This window comes from Polypterus senegalus, chromosome 3, assembly GCF_016835505.1.
Source record: "Polypterus senegalus isolate Bchr_013 chromosome 3, ASM1683550v1, whole genome shotgun sequence".
NCBI classification, from domain to species: domain Eukaryota; kingdom Metazoa; phylum Chordata; class Cladistia; order Polypteriformes; family Polypteridae; genus Polypterus; species Polypterus senegalus.
The window spans coordinates 238,347,603-238,364,867 of NC_053156.1; the positions used below are offsets into that span (position 1 = coordinate 238,347,603).

Below are 17,265 nucleotides of genomic sequence, written 5' to 3' on the forward strand. Positions count from 1 at the left end.
AGAAACTTTCTTACTTTCACCTCCGTAACATATCCCGTGTTCGCTCTTTCCTCTCCTTTTCTAATGCTGAGAAACTTGTCCATGCTTTTATCACATCCTGCATCGATTATTGTAATTCCCTACTGGCAGATGCCCCTTCTAATCTTATATCACAGCTCCAGCTTATTCAAAACTCAGTTGTAAGAGTCCTTACTCGAACTAGCAGCAGCGAGCACATCACACCCATCCTGCTCCATCTTCACTGGCTCCCTGTGTCTTACAGAATCGAATATAAAATCCTACTAATAACCTACAAAGCCTTAAATAACCTCGCGCCAAACTACATCAGTGACCTTCTCCATCACTATGTGCCTGCCCGGACACTAAGGTCCTCTGATACTGGCAATTTTGTTTTGCCCCACACTAATCTTCACTCCATGGGTGACAGGGCCTTTAGCTGTATAGCGCCCAGACTCTGGAATGACCTACCGAAATTAATTAAATCAGCTGACTCCATGAATTCTTTTAAAAATCAACTCAAAACTCATCTGTTCAGGAAGGTATTTAGCTCTACTTAACTTTATTACCCTTCTCTCAGTTTACCTCTCTGTCAAGATGCTCATGTAACCTGTATGTGTGTGTGCTAGACCATCATTTATGTTGTCTATTAGGCTTTTTTTCTCTGAATTCACTGTCGTGATCTTCATTTATTTATCTGGTTGGTACAATGCTATATACTGTATACCCTGCCGTTCTTTCTTATATTCTTAAGTGCCTTGAGCATGGGAAAGGCACTATATAAACAGAATGTATTATTATTATTTACAAACACTTACCTCAAAAAAACCACCCAATGCAGCAAAATGTGCAGCATGATTTCTCCTTTTGTCTAGAGCATTCACATTCCCTCCTTTTAAAAGAATGGCTCGAACAAGTTCAGCATCTCCTGATTTGGCAGCTTCCATTAATGCTGTATGCCCAGTAACCTAAAGAGATAAACAGGGAATAGCGTAGACTTTGTGCATTGTACCTTTATACAATGGTATAAAGATTAATGGAAAACATTTTTCTATTTCAGATCAAATGCAAAAAATATAAAAAAAATCATATCCTTGGATATAGTATACTGTATGAGTAAAAGAAAAACACTAAGAACCATTATTACAAGCAGTTAATTATTTACCAAAATACATCCATCCATCCATCCATTATCTAACCCGCTATATCCTAACTACAGGGTCACGGGGGTATGCTGGAGCCAATCCCAGCCAACACTGGGCACAAGGCAGGAAACAAACCCCGGGCAGGGCGCCATCCCACTGCATATTTACCAAAATGACAACATGAAATAACACTACAAAATTAAAGAAAAAATGTTCTCTATCCCATGCCAGCTAGTGCAACTTAATTAATTTTGTCTTTTCTCATATTAATACATCTTTCTTTATTTTTAAGCAAACACATCTACTATTGACCATATAGTAATTCATATTACTTGCTAATGGTAAAGTAATTGTAATGGCAAAGTAATAGTAACTTTTGTGAGGAGCAGCAAGTCATTGCTGAGATATATTTTGAAACATCATTTTGGTTGTAGGTGCTAAATAACAATTTTAAAAGTTGAAGAATATAATGATCTTTGGTAATGAGTTGTCGGAGATGGCTGGGGTGGCGACCCAGCCGGGATGCCCAGGAGGACCGGAGGAGAGCAGGTGCACAGCCGGCACTTCTACCGCACAGGGGAGTGCCGGCGGAAGAGTGTCGGGAAGCACCTGGAGCACATCCGGGTGTGTATATAAGGGGCTGCCTCCCTCCATTCAACGGCTGGAGTCGGGTGGAAGAGGACAGAGATTGGAGGAGAGGAGTGGAGGCGGACCAGAAGAGGCATTGTGAGGCCAGGACTTGAAGGGTGTTTGGTGCTGTGGCACTGGCTTGTGCGTGGTTTACTATTGTGTAAATATTGTAAATAAAGGTGTGGTGGTGCAAAATATCATGTCTACCTGTCTGTGTCCGGCCTGTTCCCCACAGAGTATAATTATGTATGAATGTTACTGCTAGTTGTGAAAGAGTAATTGGTGGAAAATAAACACAAAAGATGAATGACAAACACCATTAAGTACACTCATGGAAAAAGCAACAGTCAATATGGAAAATAAGATGGACAGAAACACTGCCTATAGAAGGATGCTGATCATGTTTGGTGCAATCGTACTCTTTAACTGACAGACATTGTAAAGGGTGTATTATGTACTATTTGATTTCAATAAAGCATTTGTTTTACATCCTCTGAGAATACTTTTACAGATTTATCTAGGCTTGTGCTGGCATACAGTTAACTGACTGACGCGGTTACAAACCCATTATTTCTGTAAAATGCGAGTTAACCAGCTGTATTTTTTTAGACAGCAAATTTTAACGACTGTAATTACAATATCAATTTCAAAATTGAGTGGGTATATAAAGAATGCATATGTAACAAACACTACAACACTAAACAACCAATAGGCATCACCAACCCTACTTGGATAGACCATTCAGGTCAAACTAAGTTGTGCCTTTCACCCGAAGAGCTTTCCAAAGCTCTTGGCTACAAGGACTATGATTTTGGAACAACTGCCTCCTTGGGAAAAAAGATGGTGCCCCATTAGTGAGAAAATGAAAAAAAAATTTACAGTCAAGATGGAAATTATTTTGAAACCCAATGTCATTTCTGCAGTTTTGTAATATCTTATGTGGATAACAGAGTCAATATTTTTCCTACAAGCTGTCAACAGGAAGAGCAAGTGCAGATACAGTAATTGTATTGTATATAAACTGCTACCTTGTTACAATCATTGTGACATTATACACCAGGTTTTATGGGTAATATAGTTGTACAGCTCAGTACATACTGCAAAATGTTACTAGTTTTTGTTTCAAACCAAATGATAAAAGAGAGATATAAAATTTAAAAGATGCTATTTTCCAGCTTTGTTTGAAAATGGTAGTCCTTAAATTCTCAAATACAAGCAGTTTGCAGGCACACTTAAAATGCAATCATTCTGGTGCTTTTGCTCAGTTAATGCTCTCCACTTCTTCATCGTAAGCCTTACCTTCTACATCCAGTGAACAACCTTCATGATACATTCTTATAAGCAGTTACAAATTGTAGCCTTTTATTTATTGTTATTTATAGACTATTGATTGAAGAACAGTGTTTAAAACAAAAAATGCACTGTTTTTAAATAAAGTCACATTCAAATTATTTATTTAAAAAAAATAACCACAACAGTACCTTACTTAACCCCCATTACTCACCTTCTTCCAGAGAATCTGTGGTATTGCCTACTACTGACACTATTTTTTGTTTTTGTTAGTTAGTTTTGTTTGTTGTTGTTACTTTGCTTGTTAGTTATTGAAATAAGATAAATGACCTAATGGCACACCACTAAATGCATACCAAAAAATTCAAGGAGTACAAAATAAAAACCACAACTAAACATGATCCATAAAACTCTCATAACAGCAGTGATTACCTGATCTGTTGCATTTGGATCAGCACCATTTTCCAAAATGTTCATACATATTGGTTTGCATGTCAGAGCTTGTTCACAAGCTAAAACAAATATGGGTCTTCCTGAGACTGAACAGTTGTTAACATCAGCACCGTGTGAGAGAGCAATCTGAACACAGCGTAAATGTCTTTTAGTAGAGTGAATACAATAAAACAAAATACCTAAAAATGGAAAAAAATATGTAAATATATATTAGACAATATATACTCACACCACACATACTAAACTTGACAGGTAAGAAAAATTAAACCTATGTTTCCAACAAGCAAAAGAATATGACACACCTAAACATACTCTAAAATAGTGAGTTCAATTCAGAACTAGACATTATTATGATGCTCACTGGGCAGGCACACATGGTGCCTAGATTAGTGTATATTATATGAGTAAAGTGAAAAGATGCTTGCAGCACAAAACATAGAGGAAACAGAAAGAATAAAGGTGATAACATTTAAAAAGGGGTTAAAGAGAAGTATAGAAAAGGGGCAAAGCAATAATTGATGAAAATGGGATATTCTTAATTTTTTTAGCCTAACAGAAACTTATTTTCAACAGCATGTTTTTAAACACGCTTACACAGGGCCAATTTTTAATCTCCAAATAATGTATCTCTGCATATTTTTGGAGATGTGGTGTACTGGTGTAAAAATAATTTTCTCAGTTTAAAGGATTATACCTGTATATTACTTATACAAAATGCATATAAACAGTAAAATCACGAGGAGATTGCACCATGATGTCGCATTCTAATATGACGGGCTTCTAATGCAGATTCTTGCAGGAAAAGAGGCACTTTTGAGAATTTTGTTTATAATGTTTGTGGCGTTAGATCTAAGATTATTAAAACTTGAATTTTGAGAATATACAGTGTCTTCTCTGAAATTATATTAAAATAATCCATGTTACTGTAGGTATAAACTTTATCTTTACTGCACTTAATGTCAAAATTGTACCTGTGTTTGTTTTCTATGAATAACAACTATCTTTAAAAATCATGTTACAATACTGTTAGCTCATTATGTACCATATTTGTTTTTAAAATCATACACTGATTGAATAAAAAATAAAATATTTGTATACCTTTGCCCTCATTGTCCACTACTTTCATATTTGCTCCAGCCTTTGCAAACACTGCGACTATGTTATCATGCCCCAGTTCAGCTGCTTTCATTACTGGGCTACATCCATTTTTGTCTTGTGTGTCAGGATAAGCCTTCAATGAGAGAAGAAAACTACACATGCCAGCATTGTTATCTAATGCAGCCAAATGAAGGGCACTGTTTCCATCACCAGGATCAACTAAATTGATGAGGTTAGGAACACCAAGCTCAACCATCTTCTTTATCTGAGGCTTGTTCTCTTCTCGTACACATTGGAGGAGCTTATATGTCTGAAGTACTGCTAGTCGTCCTTGTGGTAGTGGACTTGCCATAACTGCAGACTTAATAGCTCTTTCCTGATGCTATAACCTATAAAAAGAGAATGACAGAAAAACTCTAAATGTGCCACATTTATTCAATATTCTAATTTTCACAGTAGAATTACATTTTATTTCAATCTTGTTTTGCCAAGTACCACAGCAAGTTATATTTAGAAAGCAAAATAAAGTTGCCGTAAATGGGCCATCCAAACATAAAACATACAATTCATTTTATTGCTAAACCATTACATTACAATATATTGAACACAATGAAAATAAAATAAGACAACAGAAATAAAAAATATGCAAAAAACACATAATGCGAAGGTCAGCTTGTCCCCGAGAATCACAGTGAATTCCTTTGTTTGAAAGGGCCAGACTTCTTGCACTGAAAAAGCAAATATACACAGTTTAGGAAAGATCTCCACATACCAGGAGACTACAAAGCAACTCTTCTTCCATTTCTGTGTGGTAAAAGTGTTAAATGAGCATTTAGCCGCGGCACTTAGCAAATAATCAGTTTGACTCCTACCTAAAAAGATCCTCAGGTCCCAGCCCTCCCCTTGGAGGACCTTAGGCACATCTCCTCTAGGAAACAATAGTCTGCAAGTTTACTTTTACCTCTGGATTCAATGTTGCTTTTTGTATTCAATACAATAGTCTCCAGTCATTTAGCAAAAGACATAAAACACAAAATGAAACAAATAGCAGCAATAAACTACTGTGCTAACGTGGTAGTAATTATCTTAGATACATTAGATGACTGCATTTTTTGTGAAAATACAGGATATATTTTATTACCTATTCACCTTGTGATGATAAAAAATTAACTATCTTGTTCATAGCACAAATTATAATTTATTTTAGATTTTTGAAATAATATAATTCAAAGTGACTATAACTTTGCAGCAGTATTTAACATAAAAGCCTATTGTAGTGCAGTGTTGAAACTGTGGCTGGTCAGAAAAATGATGATTACCACCTAGGTAACAGAAGTTCTTTTTGAATGTGTCTAGTTTGGTCACTTGTGTACCAAGGTTTTGGCTGGGACTGTAATTATGAGTAAGGGAAGATTATGAGCTATCAAGGATGAACCTGAGCTTGGTTGCAAATACTTTGCCAATATCAAATGTAATAAATGGCAAACCTAGGTTACTAAACTGTTTATATGAAACAGGAATACATATTTCCACATGAACTAGTCATAAAAACTAGTAATTGCAGGAATTCAGGGAATAAGTTGTCAGAAGGCAAAAACTGGTGAGGGATACATGTTATATCAGACATCATGGATATTCCTTGTTAACACTGTTATGGCTAAATAATGAAGATACAGAAGCAGAATTATTTTTACACTGGCCCTGAAAAAGATAATACTTTAGATTCACTGATTAACCAAGAAAAATACTTGTTAGTACAACAGGGATTCTTTTTTTTTTTTTTTTTAAAGCAAAAGCACTGCATCAAATGGCAGTAGATGGAGCACTACATAAAAATGGCCTTTCTCAGGAGAAGATTTTGCAAGTAAACTGGTGTGGTTAAATAATGTAAAAAATAATCTCTTTTGAAACAATACAAAGTGCTATATGCAGTACTGGTCAAATTTCATACTGTCTTCATGCTTCCATAATTCCAGTCTTAGAATCAAGGAACAGGAATCAAGGAACAGAAAAACATGGAAAGTCTTTGGGGAAAATTTTACATTTAAGAAAGGCTATGGTCCAAGTATTAGCGTCTAACTACATTTGCCTTGCATATCAAAAGAAAAAGAGTTTGTCTGAATGTATAGTTTCATCTGTGACACTATACTGTGTTCACTTTACTAAGAGAAATAGAGAGATGGATATATATTTTCAACAAAATTTTTGAACCATAATTTCTAATACAGGTCAAGAAACATTAAGTTGTTTCAGGTAAATGACAGCTGCAACAAAAATAAAATGAAAAGACATAGCAGCTATTACTTATTGCATATTTTACAAGAAAAATAGATTAAATCAGAGCAAGAATTACGTCTTAAAACACAAACTATACATATGACTTGTGCATTCTTATGTACAAAGCCTGATTCTGCTTGTTAAATCTAACATATTTACAGAATGTTATTTGCACCTTAAAAATTCAATATATTATCAAGTGTTAATACAATTATCATCAGTGTGACACTGTATATAAATATGCTAGTGCATTTAAGCCACACCCATTTTTGTTCTATTAGTGCCTCAAACCAAATGATTGGTTTCTCAACATAACTTTATTGGTTACTTGAGAACTATATGTATTAATTTGTATTTAAAAATTTTAATTCAGAGTCTCTGTCTCAAGTCTGTGTGGCCCCTCCAGAATTTTCAAGCTAAAAAGCCTCAGTGAGAAGTCAGTCACTGTGAAATTTAGCATGACGATATGTTTAAGTACAAGCAGTATCACCAATATAGCTATGAATGCCATGTTGTTGCAAAAAAAAAAAAAACAAATAAGAAAATATTTAAATCCACTGAAATGCAATTTCAAAATAATATAGGCTACCATATCACAATTGTACAATGGCTATGAAAAGACATTTCTGTGGCAGACACACTGTCTAGGAAGTCATTGTTTTAGTCGAATCAACAACAGGAAAATTAACAAATAGTAACATGCCTTTCACACGATTGTGACAATACTTGATTGAAAGCTTTACGAAATACAAAACCTAAGGATAACGTTTTAAAAATCCTTACAAGAATAAAAACATGATGACAGTAGAAGAATATCGCCCTAGAGCATCCCAGAAAGTAGAAAACTTCTGACAGATGTGGCTGGGGGTGCTACACAGCTGGGACGCCTAAGTGGTCTGGAGGAGGGCTTGCGCCTCTTCCAGACCACAAGGGGGCGCCCCTCCTGGTTGCGCTGGGGACCACAGGTGCAGAGCTTGGAAGCTCAGCCCTGTAGGAGCCCGTGGTCACCGCCAGGGGGCGCCCTGGTGCCTGGAGAGCCCTGGACCACAGCACTTACGCCACACAAAGAAGACTGTGGACACCCGGAGTGCAGTCCGGAGGCACTTTCACCACACAGGGGAGTGTCGGGAAGCACCTGGAGCCCATCCGGGCTTGTATAAAAGGGGCCGCCTCCCACCGTACGATGACTGGAGTCGGGCGAGGAGTGGACAAAGTCTTGCTGGAGAGTAGTGGAGGCGGCCTGAAGAAGGCAGGCACTGGAGAGAGGGACCTGGACTTTCAGGGATTGGTGCAGAGGCACTGGGTTGTGCATGGACTAGTAAATATTATTGTAAATAAAAATGTGTGTGTTGGGTAAAAAACGTCGTCTGTTTGTCTGTGTCCGGGGCTCGTTCCACACAGAGGAAAAGTAACCAAATTGGGTTCATGTCTGGATATTGTTCCACTTTTCTTGAGTATTGTCCCTGAAACACCAAAACAGAAGTCAGCCACAATATCCCACAGTGGTCATAACAAGCTGTAAACTCCTAGACATGTGCTTTGAAGTCATGATAGTATGATCAATGCATTGTAAGTTCCAACCATTTTAAGTTAGAGGAGATAAGAAATAGATTTTTTTTTTTAAACAGCATAAATAGCTTGATAAGAAAACAGTTTTAGCACTCTTCCTTTGAATTCAACAGAAGAAATAAAATATTTAAATAAATAAATGATCTGAATTAAATTAACATAGCTACAGTTGCCCAGGTCATTACTTCATCAATTCTCTTAGAGGGTAAAATATGGGAACCAACCTTGGATGGGGAACTACTCCATAACAGGGCACACTTGCACATGCACCCACAATTAATCATACAAGGACAATTTACTCTTAAGTTAAAGTAATCCCGATGTGGACATGAAGACGAATGAGAAAATCCACATAAGCTTCTCATTACCTTCTTTATTCACTTTTCAAAATTGGTCATTGTTTCTCTTTTTTTATAATATTGTTCTGTTCATTTATCATTTGTTTAATTATGTATTATTTGCTTTTTTGTTTTCTGTTTGGTTATTCTTTAGTATCTATGTGTGTCTAGTTATTTTGTGGGTGGATCCCCAAAAGATGAAGCCACCTGTCCATCATAGTTTAGGGACCTCCCTCAGCTATTTTGGTATTCCATGTATTTATGTGTGTTTTATTTATTTTTGTGTGTGTTTTATTATTGCATTTTCATTGCATGTTATTTTTAAAATTATGTACTTTCTATTTGAATGTGAGTATATTCCATGAGTGTTGTGGGTGGAACCCAAAGAGGCCCTCTGTCCATATCATTTAAGAACTTTCCCAAGCCCTGTAAAGGTGTTGGAGACAGGCAGGTCAAGTGGGAATCATTCATTCTTGTGAAGTCTTTTGAAGTGTATTACTGTTTATGGTTATACGTGTAGTAGTAAGGTGTTATACCGTGTTAGCCATTATGGATGCAATGAGAAGTCGAGCAAAATGACACCTTTTTTTTACAAAGTTTAAGGTAGGCCATTTGAGTGGGAATTAAGCCCACTGAGCTGAGGTCTTTTCCAGTTAGGTAAAAGAGGCCTGTCCTCACCAGTGAAGTCTTTCTGAGGCATTTTTAAGGCTTCACACTTTTTGGCTTTCATGGAGGCTCTGGTTCATGACACCAGCCCTATAAAGGCAAAGGTATTCAATGAGGTTTATTTCTGTATTCTCTAGTGTTTGGTGGTTCTGTGAGTACTATATGTCCTTTGGTTTTGATCTTCAATTTGATTCTTGTGGATTTTATATTCAGACCTATTTGCTTTGGACTGTCTTGTAGGCAACTCATTTTATTTCTTTTTTTTTCTTATATGGAACATTTTGTTATTTTTGTATATTCTAGTGAATAATTCCTTTATTTATAATGTTTCTTTGTGAGACTTGCTACTGCAAGCCAGAGTTTTATGGTTCCCCCCTATGAAGCATGTTTATTGTTGGTTGGTGATTTTCAAGAATATTCTGAACTGCTGAAGCCAAAACCCAATTTCACCCACCCACGGTAGACTGAAGCCAATCTATAAAGTGGGAGATCAGCTTTTCTTAGAAGTTTGCATCTTCAGGGAAGGCTGGTGAGGAAGCTGGCCTGTTTTGGGTTAATTTTGGAGGTCTCAGGCCTTTGCCATTTGTGTGCTGCTGCAATCATAGCAGTTGTTTTCCATGTGTGAACTTCCTTAGATCTTAACAATAGGATTTCATTATACAGACTTGCTATGGTATCTCTGCATTTGTGAACTGAGAGGATGGTCTTATAAATAAATAAAACTGGCATTGAACTGAAATAGTTGTCTTTCTTTCAATTGTAAAATCTGGCGATAAATTGGGATAAATCTTCCCTCATCTCTACCTATCTTCTAACTTTACCCAGGAACCTTCAATAGCTTTGAAAGTGGGTTACTTAATTGCCTTTGGAGCTTGAAGATAGAAGTCTGAGAGTGAACGGGTGATGTGTGTGTCAGACTTTGAGGATTGCTGACATTTATAATGCTGCATTATCACTTTAGAATATTCACTTCTCTGTTGCACAAACTGGTCTATTTCAAACATTCTTTTTCAAAAAGTACTGTCCACTTCCTGGTGAGACACACTCAGAAATTCCACAGCTGTCTAAAGTCAGCAAAATAGACAGTGAAGACACACCAAAGCTTACAACTGCCCTGCATTTGGTCAGACTAGTTTTAGTAAAGGAATCAGTTTGACAACCTTCAATTATAATTCACAATGTGACTTTGGACCCACCTGCTTTCCAGTCATGCATAGGTTAAAAAGTGTGTTTATTTCTTATAGTGGATACTAGATCTGTCAAGTCCCAATTAAGCACTTGGATAAACAGTTTTTTATTTTTAAAGTGTGATTCTGTCTATACCTGCTACTAGTGCTGGGCAGTATGACCAAAATTCTGTATCACGGTATTTTTCAAAAATATACCGGTTTCACCGTATTCAATGGTATTTTTTTCCCCATGAATGAGTGGATGTTAACCACATTTTCCACTGCAATTACTACAGTAGACTGTCATTAAAATTGTACATTGTACAAAAAAAACATTTTAATGTGCACACAAGTATTAATAAAGGTTTGCATGGCCCCATAAAGTGATAGCTTTCAAGGGGGTGGCACTAATGAAGCGAAGGAATCCCACTGCATGACAGATGCAGTAAAAATATTGAGTCTTTTTTTTGAACAAATTTTGCAAACAACTTAAACTAAAATGTTGACAACATATTTTCAACCATCCAAAGAGGCATTTAGACTTAGTAAAATATCCAGAGGTGCTTGTCAAAAATTGTATTGCCCTGAACATGTCGTAGAAAAGGAATAAATAGTAAATATTGTTTGTAAACCAACTACACTTTCTGTTAATGTTAACAATCTCTGTCCTCTGACACGTTAAAGTGACTTTTTAAACAACTTTACCATCATTAAACTGTATAATATTTAAACTAATAAATAATAACAATAAAATAAATAATAGTGCAACTTCCAGTAATAATACTATTATTTCAAGACTTCAAGCCCAGGTACATTACACAGTATTCACCAAATAAAAATAAAATAAAACAAGTGCAACTTGGTGATGACATCATCACTAAGGCAAACTGCATTAATATGGACTTTGCTTCAAGCTAAGCTATATACATAAACTAGCAAAATTCCCGCGCTTCGCAGCGGAGAAGTAGTGTGTTAAAGAAGTAATGAAAAAGAAAAGGAAACATTTTAATAATAACGTAACATGATTGACATTGTCATTGGTGTTGCTGTATATATATATATATATATATATATATATATACACACACATATATATAGTATATATACATATACATCCAAATATATACAGTATATATATATATACATATATATACATATATATACATATACATATATATATATATATATATATATATATATATATATATATTAAGGGTGCAACAATACATGTATCGATATTGAACCGTTCGATACAGTGCTTTCGGTTCGGTACGCATATGTATTGAACGATACAAAATTATATACAGTAATCCCTCCTCGATCGCGGGGGTTGCGTTCCAGAACCCCCCGATAGGTGAAAAAAATCCAAGTAGAAACCATATGTTTGTATGATTATTTTTATATATTTTAAGCCCTTAGAAACTCTCCCACACTGTTTATAAATATTCTCCGCACAGTTATACAGTAAACCCTTGTTTATCGCGGTTAATCCGCTCCAGACAGATAAATGAATTTCCACGAAGTAGGATTCTTTATTTATAAATCTAATATTTTCGCAGTTAGAGCATAGAAAACCTGTTTACGACCTTCTAAATACGTTTTTTAACATTATTAGAGCCCTCTAGACATGAAATAACAACCTTTAGTCAAAAGTTTAAACTGTGCTCCATGACAAGACAGAGATGACAGTTCTTTCTCACAATTAAAAGAATGAAAACATATCTTCCTCTTCAAAGTGCGCGTAAGGAGCGGAGAATGTCAGAGAGAGAGTAAAGTAAACAATGAAAAATCAATAGGGCTGTTGCGCTTTTAAGTATGCAAGCACCGCGATAAAGCAGCGGCAATGAAGGGATCAATGCGAAGGTAGCCTTTCAGCATTTTTACAGGAGCGTCCCTATCTTCTAAGCAAACAGCCTCTGTGCAAAGCCCTCTGCTCACATCTCCTCCGTCAAGCACAGAGAACGTCAGAGAGAGAGAGAGAGCACGAGATTAAAGCAAACAATAAAAAAATCAATAAGTGAGCTTTTGGACGCACCTCGATAAAGCGGCATTTCTTAGAGGAGCGTCCGTATCCACTAGGCAAAAAGCTTCTGTGCAAACAACACCTCAGCACACACCCTCTCCGTCAGGCGCGGAGAATGTCAGAGAGGGTGAGATAGAGGCAGAGACAAGCAAACAATCGAGCACCACGCAATAGGCATATCTTATAGCATTGAGGAGTTTTAGTTAATATGTAATACGTGCTCTGATTGGGTAGCTTCTAAGCCATCCGCCAATAGCGTCCCTTGTATGAAATCAACTGGGCAAACAAACTGAGGAAGCATGTACCATTGGGTGTGTTTGTTTTATATTCTACCAAGTATAGAAAATACAGTCAGGGATCCCCAAATAATGCAGAACTGTATGTGGTTGATACCTTAATTTTAGAACATTTCAAAAGTTTCAAAATATATTTAGGAAGGCATTTCTGTGCAATACATATTTTTATTTAAGTTGTTTTTGTTGTATATGCAGCTAAGTGCTAGCACTCCAGAAGATGAGTGTGAGGGGAGGTCCATCAGAGAGTGGTTCATTTTATGGGGACATGATATGTTCAATATGCTCCTGAGAATATACCCCAGAAGAAGGGTATAGCATAGCTTTTATTTTGGAAAGGGACCTTTCTCTGTAATAAACTCGTTTCTAAACTCTTTTATTTTTTATTTTGTTTTTCAGCAACATTTAATTTAAAACTGTATTTTGAGTTAAAAGAAATATATATAATTTTAATAAATTACAAATTAAAAAAGGCATGAAAATTTGTTTGTATCGAAAAAATATCGAACCGTGACACCAAAGTACCGAACCGAACCGTAAATTTTGTGTATCGTTGCACCCCTAATATATATATATATATATATATATATATATATATATATATATATATATATATATATATATATACACACACATACATACATATACTGTATATATATACAGTATACATATATGTGCACAAAACCACGCTTTTATCAAGGCTTCCGTCGGGTAGTCTTTTGAAATGAAATTTTCCTCCAATCAGTCCTAGCAACGCGCTTTCTTCCGACTGTTACATTTTTGTAGCTCTGATGTGTGCATCAATGTAATCGGTGTACCAGGAAATCATGCATTGACAGAAGTTCCCCTTTGCTTGGAATGCAAAGTGTGATTAAATCGTTATTTTTAACGCGTTATAGAGCACATGCATCGAAGCTTCTCAGCTGTGCTTGTGCTAAGAAAAGGAAACATTTAAAAAAAACGTAACATGATTGTCAATGTAACCTTTTGTAAGTAGTGCCTGGAGGATTCAGAGTGTGGAGAAACTCTAGAGACAGCGTGTGTATTAACTTGTGGATTTTTCTGTGAGTATTTGGTGGCAGCGTGACAAAGTTGGTTCCGCAAGACCGCGTTAGCTGCAGAGCTCAGCTCAGAGCGAAATGAGGTGAATGGGAGGGGAGATGATGACGTGACTCCCCCACCCGCCTTAACTGTCAATCCCCCCACAAACACAGTCTCTCAGAATTTACATAAGCACAGCCTTCACCAGCAATTTTAACTTAGTTAAGTGATCAAAACTCTCGTTTATATCCTGTGTCCTCTCATTAAACTTGTATCCCGCATTAGCCGTGGGCATGACAAACGCCATCGGCAGCCTGTCTATGAACTTCATTTAAACTTTAGGTTTACACCGTGCTTTGTTTCCAAAGTAGCTGCACTCATGAATATGCTTGTATGTGTCAGTCGCTCGCTTCTTATTGTTTCGCTGCCTTCTCAATTGTATAATGCATGTTTTCTTCAGCGCTTTTTGGAGCTCTTCCTTGTTTTCTACGTACTGCGTTGACAGTTCACGTGATTATGTGGGAGGCGTGATGATGTCACACGAAACTCTGCCCCCCACGGCCATCGAGCTCAACTCCATTACAGTATATGGAAAAAAATAGGTTCCAGTTATGACCATTACGCGTAGAATTTTGAAATGAAACCTGCCCAACTTTTGTAAGTAAGCTGTAAGGAATGAGCCTGCCAAATTTCAGCCTTCCACCTACACGGGAAGTTGGATTGATGAGTGAGCCAGTCAGTGAGGGCTTTGCCTTTTATTAGTATAGATAATAAAACTGCAACTTGAATTTATAATGCTATCTGTTGTATAGCCCTATGGAAACTTATTAGGGTCACGGTGAAGAAAAAAGAAAATATGGACACTGAGGAAAAAAAAAACTATGTTGAGAATAAACTCAACATTTCCACAGTTTATTTTGTCATTAAAGTAGAATGTCGTAAACTAAACTTCATCCTAAAATCAATGTTTAATTTACTAGGTTTTCTCAAATCCTGTCATAAGTTAATGTAGCACATTAAATGCTTTGTGTTAAGTGTACCCCGACTCAGTTATTAATCGCTACGCGCTTCTTAAACCGACTTCCTCTGCACTAAGAGGAGGCACAGGCAGCAATTGTCGCACAGAATACATTCACTTCATGATATTCCTGCTCTCTGAACATTTAGAATGCGAAGATAAATACTTGATATCATTTTCACAATGAAATGCATTAAAGAAGGTATTAAACATGTACGGTAGTGTGGCGGTAATGCTGCTTCCTCGCAGTAAGTGGTCCCCAGGTGTACGTTCAGTGTAGAGACCTTTATGGCAGGTGTGACGAGGCTCCAGAAAACTAGATGTATGAATGGGTATCGCACAGGTTTAACTTAAATATTGTGTAAATGTTGGGTTCGTGATCTGGTGGTTGGAGACACGAACACAGAATTCAATGGATGTTCTTCTGAGCGGGCTCTCTTTACTGCATGCGTGCTGTCTCTGTCTGATGTACCAAACCCCCAGTTCCTATCCTTCCTTTTTCTTTCTCCACATAACCAATCCCCACACGATAAACGTCTTTGTGAAATTATAACTAGTTATAAACATAGACCACGGAGTGTTCAGAACTTTAAAAAAAAAAAAATCTTCGTTATACATGTTTAATTATGCTATCCATTCAGGGATGCACCCATCCCAGCACTACTGTGTGCGAGGCAGAAGCAAATCCTGAACAGGGCGCCAGCACATCGCAGGGTGAATACGAGCAACACATACATTAGCAGGGTCAATACAGCATAACAAAACCCCACATCCTACATGACTTTGAAAGGAAACTGAAGCACGCTGAGTAAACTCATCAGAAAAAACATGCAAATTCAAGGCAGGGAACACCCAGGACCCTCTTGCTATGAGGCAGCAGTGCAACCTCCATGCCACCGTGCCCCCACATGATTAATAAATTCTGTAATGTATTTCATCATGAAAATGATATCAAGTACTGTACTTATGTTGGCATTCTAAATGTTCAGGGTGCAGGAATATCATGAAATTAGTGTATTTGTGTGGTGATCGCTACCTGTGCCTCCTCTTAGTGCAGAAAAAGTCCGTTTAAGAAGCACGTAGCGATTAAAAACTGGGTTGGGGAACACTTAACACAAAGCATTTAATGTGCTAAATTAACTTATGATGGGGTTTGAGAAAATCTAGTAAATTAAATATTCATTTTATGATGAAGTTTAGTTTATAATGTTTTACGTTAATGACAAATTACAAGGATAAAGTCAACATGTCAACTTTAATCTCGACATAAACGGCGAGAATAAAGTAGAAATGTTGAGAATAAATTCAACATGTCGTCACACTATTACACAGTACCCTGGTACATTATACAGTATTGAAAAAAATAAAACAATTACAACTTAGCTTGCAGTATTATAGAAACAGTATTCATACATTTGAACATAATGGTCCACATCCGACCTTTTAAAACCAAACTATCTCCAGACAACGGACACGGCTCCTTTCTTCTGTATCATCATGTTCAACTTTATCGTCTGCTACAGCTTCAGTTTCAGAATGTTCTCTGTCTATTTTCACTGCTCAGTACCTCCACTAATGCATGTACTCTGTTGCATGTGCGTTTAGCGGTGCAGTAGTGAAAAAGGTCCCCCCCCTTAAACAGTTTCCCGCTGCGCCACGTTCTGAACGTTGTTTAGGCTATTTAAACCAGTGTAGTGGTATAAGAAAAAGCCATATCATAACAAAAATAAAAAATGGTTTTTGGTATGAACCGTTATACCGCCCAGCACTATCTGCTACCACTGCAATGGCATTTCTGCATTAAAGGGAAGTATACCACAAACTGACTTAAAGTTGTTCAAAATAAGTAATAAGCTTTCCTCAGTAATTCAACTTATTATTAACATGTTTATTACAACCTTCTCCTCTTTAGCATTTTTTCAAATTTCCTATTATATGTTCAATGAAATTTGTTATTGCTTTTTTTACAGTATGTGAAATTGTCTTCATGCTTCAGGTCTGTTTATGGCTCATGGAACTACTGTAACTTTACTGGCCCTACAGTGTTCTATACTTTTACGCAGCCTGACCTTTTCAGTTTAGTTATGGGCTTAAAGGCTGTAGCCTCTTATTCCTAGTGTTAAAATGAAAACAGACTTCGTTTTTTATTTTTTAATTGCATATTTACACTTCTAATTCAGGCTTTTCCAGGTAGCAGTAATGGGGCACATGCCTAGTACCAAAGGTCAAGTACAATCTGCTTCTTAAAGGAAGCCACA

General features: G+C 36.7%; 1 protein-coding gene across 1 annotated transcript in view; it reads right to left on the reverse strand.

Moving 5' to 3' along the window:
* Window positions 1–17,265, reverse strand: part of ankef1b (ankyrin repeat and EF-hand domain containing 1b) — a 44,415-nt gene that overhangs the window by 16,544 nt on the left and 10,606 nt on the right. The window contains exons 2-4 of the mRNA XM_039748813.1: window positions 4,614–5,002; window positions 3,495–3,694; window positions 816–965 (exon numbers count right to left, since the gene is read on the reverse strand). Of these exons, the coding sequence (XP_039604747.1) occupies window positions 816–965; window positions 3,495–3,694; window positions 4,614–4,965 (702 nt within the window). The 5' untranslated portion in view covers window positions 4,966–5,002. The remainder of the gene's footprint in view (window positions 1–815; window positions 966–3,494; window positions 3,695–4,613; window positions 5,003–17,265) is intronic.